This window comes from Anoplophora glabripennis, unplaced genomic scaffold (genome assembly GCF_000390285.2).
Source record: "Anoplophora glabripennis isolate ALB-LARVAE unplaced genomic scaffold, Agla_2.0 scaffold608, whole genome shotgun sequence".
NCBI classification, from domain to species: Eukaryota; Metazoa; Arthropoda; class Insecta; order Coleoptera; family Cerambycidae; genus Anoplophora; species Anoplophora glabripennis.
The window spans coordinates 87416-97859 of record NW_019416815.1 but is presented as its reverse complement, the minus strand read 5'-3'; the positions used below and the strand labels follow the sequence as shown (position 1 = coordinate 97859).

The 10444-nt window shown below is 31.8% G+C and overlaps 1 protein-coding gene across 1 annotated transcript in view; it reads right to left on the bottom strand.

The window, feature by feature from the left end:
- Positions 1–10182, bottom strand: part of LOC108910672 (achaete-scute homolog 1-like) — a 10970-nt gene extending 788 nt beyond the window's left edge. Inside the window, exons 1-2 of the mRNA XM_018715363.1 lie at positions 9866–10182; positions 4912–5020 (exon numbers count right to left, since the gene is read on the bottom strand). Coding sequence (XP_018570879.1) covers positions 4912–5020; positions 9866–10182 — 426 coding nt within the window. The remainder of the gene's footprint in view (positions 1–4911; positions 5021–9865) is intronic.
- Positions 10183–10444: the final 262 nt, after the last annotated feature.

The following is a 10444-nucleotide window of genomic DNA, read 5'->3' as shown; positions in this document are numbered from 1 at the left end:
AACATGAATTTCCACCGAGGTCATGTGATATTACGCCGTGTGATTTCTTTTTGTGGCCTTACCTTAAAAACACTATTTTTGAACTGCCTATTCCTGATTTAAACCATCTGCAGGCTCGACTTATAGACAAGATTCGTGAAATTAACAATACCCCGAGCATCTTAGAAAATGTCTTTAATTCTTTGAGGAACAGGTGTGAAAAGTGCTTGGAACAAGGAGGGTGACACTTTCCGCAGCTCCTTTAATTGTTTGTTATTGTTATCACGATTATTTAAAATAAAGTTATATAGTCATTAACGTTATTGAAACTGACAGCTGCTATACAGCTCGTTGAGAAATGAGGTTAAGTTGGTCGCTATAAGCTACTCCCTACGTCTAATGTGTCAGAGCCAACTTCGACCACGTTTTTATTTGAACGCTCGTTACCTAATAATACTACCTACAGAAATTGGGATATATGCCAATATGCATATATCCCAATATATATGCAGAATTACATAAAATAAAAATCAAAATAGAGAAAGAACAGCTAGCTGTGGCATTAAAACAAAAAGTAGAAGAAAAAATTGCCAATTTTTAAAAAACAAAACTACATATTAACAAAGTTAACGTTTAATTTAGCATTTTATTGAGACGATGAGAAAGAACTGACTGTTTTTGCCTCCCGCTCGTGCTCGGTCGGCCCGGTCCCGGTCCTCTCGCGGTAGGCCCCAACCAACTTAAGAAACAGAAAATTCCTATATATACCAGTCAACGTACTACAGCAAAATCAAAGTTACTAAAGTGGAACCGAAACGACCAAACTTCGCCGAGTTTTGCTGTAGTATCCATTATAAAACATAAAAAGCACCGTGTGCTTAAGTCGTACTTAAGTCTGAGTTCGAGTCAAGTATCGACTATAAGTACGGGTATAAATGTATCATCACAACGGGCCTGGATCATAGACGGTAATCTAACTGGTCACGTGGCTGCAAGCTTTACTCTGTAGTTTCTTATGGAGTATCGCACGTCCGCGTAGGTTCAGTCGCTGGTATGCTAGGAGGCCGTGACGCTGGTCGCTGTAAGAATGAATGCAATATTGCATTCTTCAAGTGACCACCATGCGAGATGGATGTGGAAAATTTGATAAGTCTTGTGCATATCAAGCCACCTCTCTGGAATCAGGCACATCCGGATCATTAAAATAGATTTGTTGTGGCTAAATTATAGGATGGTATTGCCGCAGAAATGAATGTGGATCGTAAGTTAAAATTTTATATTATTTTCGTATACATTATTAAATCACCAAAATTTTATAGGAAATAGAAAATCTAATAGAAACCTACGGTCTAGCCAGGCAAGTACGGAACCGGACGAAATGGTCGAAGAAAATTACGAATCACAAACGGCTGTTTTAGAGGCTCAGAATAGTGAGGAATTATTGAGGAATTATGGACGAATCACAGAATAACCAACAAATGACAGAAGATTAATCAAAATCAGCGATTTCATTGTCTCCACGTGCCGAAACAGTTGAAGAACCTAGAGTATCTTTGGTGAACAGAAAGCACACTTTCCCAAACGAAGTATATGGCCAAGCCTTGCTGAATACCGAGAAAAAAATTGGAATATCTAAAGCAGAAAAATTTAAAGAAAAGCACAATTATTCCAGACTCAAATTATCACAAAGTGTTCATTGAGAGTTAGCTACCGTTCGTTTCAAAGATACCTTCTCATGAAAAATTATTATTTTAAAGTCAAGTCCAAGAACTTGTACAAAAATTTGAGCCACAAACATGACAGCCAAAATATGGCGTTTTGGTTTTCAAATATTCAAAAATGATAAAAGTAAAATATTGATTAGGATTAAGAATTATCCTGCCTATTTATTGCTTATTTCTTACTAATACTATTTTCCTAATACAAGAATGTCATTTTTTATGTAATGGTATTGAGTAATAATTATCGCGTTTTGTAACACACTATTTTTATAAATTGATCGGCTACTTTTTCATTTGTTTCTATAGCTTTGGCAGTTGATGTTTGGATGTTGCGGATGCGGATTTTTTCACATCCGCGGATGTGAATGCGGATGCGGATTTTTGAAGGCTCACATCCGCGGATGCGGATGTTTAAGATCTTATATAAATATAGTATATGACTGAAGAATTAAAACAATGATAAAGTCATTATTAACATTTTTATTAATGAAAATTAGTATTAAGTATAATACTCCTATTTTTTTTTTAACTTCACTTACTAATTTTCATATTATTAGTAATTAGAATGAGGAGTAGAGATATTATTATTATTATTATTATTATAAGAAGTCAGTTTGATGGTAGAGATGCGTTATAGTACACCTCTTTCAACTATTCCTTAAGTTATTTCGTTTTGTCCGGGTACAATGAGAGTAATAGCAAAAATAGGGGCTAACTTTGTAAGTCGCGCAATTTCCACCCCCGGACTGGACAAGTCAATTTGATGGTAGAAATGCGTTATAGTACACCTCTTTCAACTTTTCCTTAGCTCATTTCGTCTTATGCGGGTACGATGAGAGTTATAGCAAAAATAGGGGGCTAACTTTGTACGTCACGCCATTTCCACCCCCGGACGGATTTTGACCAGATTTTGTATAAAGGAGTTTTTGGGTCGCTGATTACGAATATGAATTCACATTGTAAAAATTCAAGATGGCTGATCCAATATGGCGGGTGTATTTTTTTTAAATCCACCGATTTCAGTAAAATTTGGCATCATAAGGATTGCTGGTTGATCTCACCTTCATTAATTACACATCTGGAGCCAGATTTTCAGGTGGAATCAAATTTGTAGGCAGAGTCATAATTTTAGGCCGAGTAGGAAAAATTAAATTGTCAGTAAATGCTTATGTCAATACAACTATTTAGGTACAAAAACCACTAATGATCGAAACTCTACAACGCCTGTGAGCTTGGAAAATATGAATTGAAAATAGCATCTTCTTAGATAATAAATTCCGCCAACGCCAAACTAATGAAGCTTTCGGGCTGAAATTTTTACCACTTATTAAGGGTGCAAAACGTCTCAAAAATCCTGAATCACAAGTGTCTGCGATGAAAATTGTATTTATTATTAGCAATTGAACAAAGCGGACATTTTCGACCAATTTTGAGCTCTTGCGCATAAACAAATTATCGGAATTTAATCGGACTTGTCTTATTTAACAGATTTATTTAATACCTACCTTTTTTGTATAAAACTTTTTTCTCTATGAATAACAGTTTTTTTACGCGAGTCAAAAAACCACATTTCCATAATTTTGACCATTGTTTCCCAACTAGTCTCGAGTTGATTTTTTGATATTTTGTTTATAACACGTTTCTGAACAATATTCCGCAGAGAAACTTCTAATAGTATTTTTTTCCCGACAAAAAGCTATAATGACTGGCCTAAGATCTTTCCATACTGTGAGAAGTAATTGTTTATTGTATAATCTTCATCTTCTTCGTCTTCATTGAGATAGGCACATTTTTTAACTTTTCTGAGAAATTTATTATGAAAATAAAAATGAAACATTATACCAATAACATAAGTACAGAAATGTGACGAATTGGGAAACTTTATAAACTATTTTAGATACTTGAAAAGTCTGCAAACATATAATAATTAGCAAATTAGACACTACTAAAATGACCAACTTATTTAAGTGCTTACTTACGTAAAAATACTTAGATAACTATTTGTTTACAAGCTTTTCTGGTGAGCAGACTTTTGGAAAATGTTTACCTACATGTTGGTTGATGTGCCTGGCCAGGAATTTTCCTAGGAGGGGAAGGAGGCGAGAGCCAGTTTATGGAACAAAAGGTATGGTATGTGGAACCATGGTTTCAGAAATACTAAGAATATACGGTTATATGGAGGAATTTAGTGCAAAAGCCTTCCTACCCAGTGACAAATAGTGGCCTAAAGTGATTCAATCTGATGAATGTTTTACACTAAACGCCTCTAAGCAAATAAATAATATTATATGTACTTATGTTTGTTAAAATTTTTATATTAATTAAAACTATATAGAACGAATGGCCAATAATAATGTAATTTTTGAAACTTGCAGCATGCAGCAAGAATTAAGGGGGAGGGGGACGGACGTGCCCCCCCCCCCCCTATGGCTGCTGCCATGTTTTTTATTCAAATAACAACAAAATTATTTAAAGAAGATAATATAATGCAATTTTATTAACATTTATGTTAGCATATTAACTTTGATAAAAGTTCAATAAATGGATATATTCAAAGTAGAACATTCTCGCTGCCCATTAGCAACAGTATTCAGTAACATAATACGGGATATTTCATGAAGAGGAGTAGAAACTTGCGGGAACATTGCACAGTTAAAAGTAAGCAAAAGATTTATAAAATATGTATAAACCTTGTTCGGGAAATGTACTATTTCCCAAATATCACTTTCAAATTTTTTGAAAACCAATTTTAATAATGAAAGACCTCCAAAAATTTCATACAGTAATTCTTTTATTTAATTTATTTCCGTATCTCAGTTAATTCACAAATAAACATAAATTAAACAGTTTATATAACATTCTTATAGAATTAACAACTAAAAAAGATAAGAAAATGTTGCAGTTGATGCGGTTATATTTGCAATATGATGGAAACTTGGAAAACAAAGAATGACCTTAAAAGTTTTCTGTTATTTAAATTCGCATTACATTACAAGTTGCATGCGTCTGGACCCATCTTTAGAATCACTAGGTATTGAATTGGAATATTTATTATTACAAATTGTAAATGTATTTATTATACGTTGAACAATATTTAAAAATTATTTACGCCTGTCCCGAAGATACTGTTAGATATAATTTTAAACTGTGAACATACAATTACAGCAGCTAGTGTATTACAAAATACATATTAATTAAGTAACATACTTACCACAGCATAAGAGGAACCACAGTTTCCGTGTTCTTGCAAAATCCTCTGCAATGCACGAATGTAGTTGATTGCATGTTGTAACGTCTTTACTTTACTCACTCTTTTTCCTCTGCAATTAATAATTAAATTAATTTATAATGTACAAAAAATATTTAGAAATAGATAAAATAATTTTCAAGCAGCAATTGTTTGCTTAAATCGAAAAACATTTTGAACTTGTTCAATAAACATTTCATTGACCGAAACTATTAAGGCAATATTTTTAATTCCTATAATTAATTAATTACTGCCAGTGAAACTGACTTGCACATTAATAATTAAATATATCAGAAAATGATTAGATACAGTCCGCACAATATTTGTTGAGATAGAATTCCAAGAAAAGATTAAGCCAATAAAGTTCTGTTATTGAAACTACTGTAACAATTTACAGCGGTAAAGGCGTGCCTTGAAATTTTACGCGTCATTTTCAAAATAATAAAATATCTTTATATAAAATAAATATACGGGTTGTCCCACTAAGGTTGGCGAGGTATGATGTTAGGAAAAGTATAGGCCCTAGAGCTTCGGGGAAAAAAAATGGTTGAATAAATCGACCAAGAAAAATTACTGGAAATAGTTTTCAAGTTCTTAGCTCGGCCGCTAGGTGGCGCAATTTACATATCAAAACATAGTTATGGCCACCTAGTTCCCCGGATCTTACCGTTATTGAAAAAATTAAAGATATTGTGTTTCAAACTCGCCCTACAACTGTGGAAAATATGCAACGAATAATAGGAGATGCAATTGCCACCATCTTAAGAGCAGAAAATAATGGTATGCATTTCGAGCATTTATAAACATCTTTACTTTTGTTACTTGTTATTGTTTTTGTTTTGGCAATTAAATGTCCTTTCGTTAGCGTCGTGTTCCTCAACTCATTATCATTATTTATTTTTTGGTCACTAATTTGCGAATAACTTGATAATAAAAAAAAGATATCGAACCTTTTTTGGCGTCTATTTTCATGCTCTTCAAACTAACCTATAAAAAGTTTTTATCCCTACACGTGAAACTTGGAAATAACTAAATAGGCTATACCACTTAAACAACAGTTTTTAGAAATTTCAAACTTATGCTATATTCACAATTTTTTGTGCTGAATTCATTTATGTAAAGAAAACTATTTAGAGAAAACTCATTTAAAATTTTTGAGAAAAATAAAACGGCATTGTTTCATTTCGAAAAATGCCATTTAAAGGTTTCCACATTGAGGTAAATGACATTATGCATTCACCACAAGATAAAGCATGAAAAGACCTTTACGATGTATAACACTATGGGCTTTTGATGAGCCAATGCTTAAAAAATGCATTTTTCTGATCAGACATTGGGGGCTTCCCCCTCCCATTCTGTCGAGACATAGGACAAAATGTCAATAACAAAAGTTATGCGCAATGAATCCGGCTATCCATATTTGTATTATTAAATATACCTGAACAGGAAACATTTCTGAGAAAATTCAACTCTATGTTTTGGTATGTAGATTGCGCCCCCTAGCGGCCGAGCTAAGAACTTGAAAACTATTTTCAGTGATTTCTCTTGGTAGATTTATTGAACATTTTTTTCCCGAAGCTCTACGTCTATACTTTCCCTTATATCGTACCTCGCCGCCAACTTTAGTGGGACACTCCGTATATATCCATATGGGGTTCTATGCCAAATCACTGAGGTCGTGACCCGACTATTTTTAATTTTCCTGATTTTTTGGTATTATTTACTATCCATTTAAAGTAGCTTTCATGAATTTTTTCAAATTTTTATTTCAACCCTCAAGAAATTATAAGCATTTGAATTTTTTGGGTAGAAAATATTCAAATACCTGTAACTTGCTTCAATTTGTTCGTTTTGAGATGTAGTTTTAAAATATATATATATAAATAATACATTTATAGTTCTTTAGGGTATTTTTTATTTATAAATCAAAAAAGTGTTTTCTGAGAAAGAGTGGAGTTATTTTATTCCAAAATTTCTCAAATAAATCGTCTTTTACTNATATACATAAATAATATATTTTTAGTTTTTTGAGTTTTTTTGATTTTTGAACCAAAAAAGTGCTTTTTGAAGAAGAGTGACGTAATCTTTTCTTGGAAAAATTCTCAAAAAATCGTCTTTCAATATGCAAAGTTATAAGACGGGTTCTAACGTGGGATCCTTTTTATTCTATTTTATCCGAATTATTTTTTTTGTATTTAATTTTTTAAAGGTCATGTAGAAGTAAATCGCAATGAGTAATTAGTAAAAATACCATATTTTAAAAGTACTTCCGTTAATATTGTCATTAATACATATCTAAATTATTATAACTAAATATTCCGATTTTTTCTTCTTTTTCAATAGAAAAAAGTTTGTTTTGCATCATGCTATTTTATATTTTTGAACATTTGTATTTAGTATTTTTGACCATTTTATCATATTTTCTATATTATTCCATTAAATATTCCCGCCGGTGGTCCAAGCTCCACTTCGAATGATTCAACATTTGACTCCTGTGGTTGTTAACTTAGCCTTAATGGCTAATTGGGTACTAAATAATACCTAACAAAAAATCAGGAAAATTAAAAATATAATGTAGATCTTTTTTTAATTAAAATGTGTTTTTATTTCTTTTACAGGACAGTGGAGTACAAATCATAAATAAACTAGACGATAATACAATTATAGGTACTGAAAATGCATGCAATACTTACGAAGAAACACCTTCGTAACTGCAAAACACAGTATATACCTACATAGCAAGCTGCTACGGTGAACGCCACGCCGTCAATGTCTTTCTACCACGGGTGTGGAATGCGGTTAATTCCAACAAATATCGTGCGGACTGTAAATGAGCGATATTTTATAAATTCGTTAAAATTAAATATATCTAAATACGCAATAGCCTCATACACGAAAGAGGACACAATTTTAACTTATAATTAAGAAATTAATAACATTACTATTAAACGTTGTTTATCTTATAAAGATTATTTGATTCTAAACTTTCTTTTACGAGCCATATTAACAATATGGTAGGTTCGGCTCCCAAGATTATATAACATTTTTATTAATAATATGAGCGATTTTTCGAATGTTGCTTCAATTAATTCGTTATATGTGTCACTAATTGGGAGTAAATTAGAATATGGATCAATTATCTGACATACTGTATATATAAAAATTCTATTCATCAAACAGCGTCGGTACAGCGGAAGTTTATTTCTTAAAAAAATGGTGTATATCCTGAGAAGATGCATAGCCAGTAAAGTGTTACTTCATGCTTATCAGTGCAAGACATTGTTGCTTAGAAGCAGCAATTTCTTATAAGTAGAATTTAATAAACTACAAAATCGACTGCCCTGCTCTATTGGAAAAATTGAAATTATTTGTTCCAAGGTTAGAAACTCGGAAAAATATTGCTTTTTTATTGTGAAATGTCAATTTAAACCAAAATTTGGAATCAAAACACACAATAAAAATGCAAAATAACAGTAAGTTGTGAACACTGTAATTCTGTGAATAAGTTAAAATGAATGGTAACTCTGATAGTGACGAAGAATTTACGAATACTCCACCGGACTTACAAGAGGAATCTAGCAATATTTCTCTGAACTTATTACCTACAAAGTCAATACAACGGTACGAAAGGTATTATATCAATTGTTCAATAACTGGAAAAAGAATAAAAAAGCCAAAAACAGAAAATGTACTACATACTTGCTTATCTATCAGAAAGATCAAAGATTGTAAATGCAGGTATACTACGGCCTGAATTTTCAATGTTGAAAAGCACTTTTAAAGTGATGGAAAATATTCATTTTGATAATTTTCATAAGTTCGACCTAAATCGCAATATTTTTACTTCGGAAGTCTATGCACGAATTTTGGCCCATTACCTATGGACCACCTTGTATTATCATATCGCCGATTTTCCAAACTAATAATAAAATTGTTATCAAAATAATATAACAAACTCTGAGAATTGAAATAAGAAAAAAATATTTTTATGAGCATATCCTTAAAACAAAAATAATTTTTGATTTAGCTGTTAACAGAAACAGTAAGCAACATTGGATTTAGCGATATAAAACAAGGGTACTTTTTGATTTAAAACTGCAGTATTTCTGTTATTTTTTTTTTTAATCTGAACCAATTAGTATTGAAGTTATGTATAGTATATGAAATATTAGTACCAAATTTGATATTTATACAGAGTAAAAAATAGTTTAAGTGGGCATCACTTTTTCATAGCTATTTCGGTAAAAAAAACTATTATATTTATTATACCTATATTTCATATAAAAGTTAAATAGTTTCTTTCCCTAAACTAATTATTTTATTCCAATTAATAACACGTTCTGCTTTAAAATTAAAAAATAATAATAATAATTTTACGAAATGCTTTTTAATACCAGACTATGTTTTCTGATTCTAACACTTAAAGGTCTCAAAATGTCGCTATAATAATGTTTATTACATTGTCAAAGTAAGTAGGTATCATTGTAATAAGCAATTTTTTAATTTCATTTATCAATTGTTTTTTATAGATGGTACTTGACAGACATATATTTGAAATATTGAGTGGAATTTTTTTCTTTATAAAAAGTATAAAAATCAATGTCAAATATATATCTAAATCCTCCGTTAGGAATCAATAACACTGGCGCTTTTGTAATCAAAATATTAGTCTAGTTTCTCTGTTGGCTTTGATAGAAAACAAATTTATAAATATTGTAGAATAATACGAAGATATATTTGATACTTTAAGTAAATAAATGGCAAATGAAATAAGAAACCGAAAATTGATGTATGGGATACTTAAAGTACCTCAAATTTAAATCTTTTTATAAAGTAACTGGACACTTCACTTTTGGTACCCGTACTCATACGTTATTCTAAGCATTTAAGTGAGGCAAAATGAAAAATATCATATTACCTAACATTCTGAATTGGAACAGCTTTTCTCAATCTTACAAAGGCGGTATTGACGGCTTGGACTCGTCTTCTTTCTCTTGCGTTCCTTCTGGCAACAACCTGCGCTGGCTTGTCTTTGTGGGGCACGTGACGATAACCACAATTTTTTCTATTTTTCTCTCTCAGGGGCTGCTTATTGGATACTTGCTTTGGGAAACTCTCATCTGCTGACACTACAAGGGAGCTGGACGTCTCGTATATCCAAGGATTTTCGTTTTTAGAAACATCACAAGAGAACATGTAAGACGATACTTGACTATTATAGTCCCGATATGACATATTTCATATTACGTTTGGTTTTTTGTTGAGCGGTATCTTCGTGAGTTCTATCATTAATGAGGTTCACCTCTGACTGAAGATGGTATCATGAAGGCAACTTTTAATTTTAAATCGCCCGCATACACCTGGTGGAGGCGGGGTTAAAGTTAGCGACTTTTTAACACTTTCAGCTGTTCTTTGATGCTTTTATCCATGTAATTTACCAATTAGCCCTTGTTTACGGTTTTGTTGTGATATTTTGAGTGATGTATGCGAATTAAAA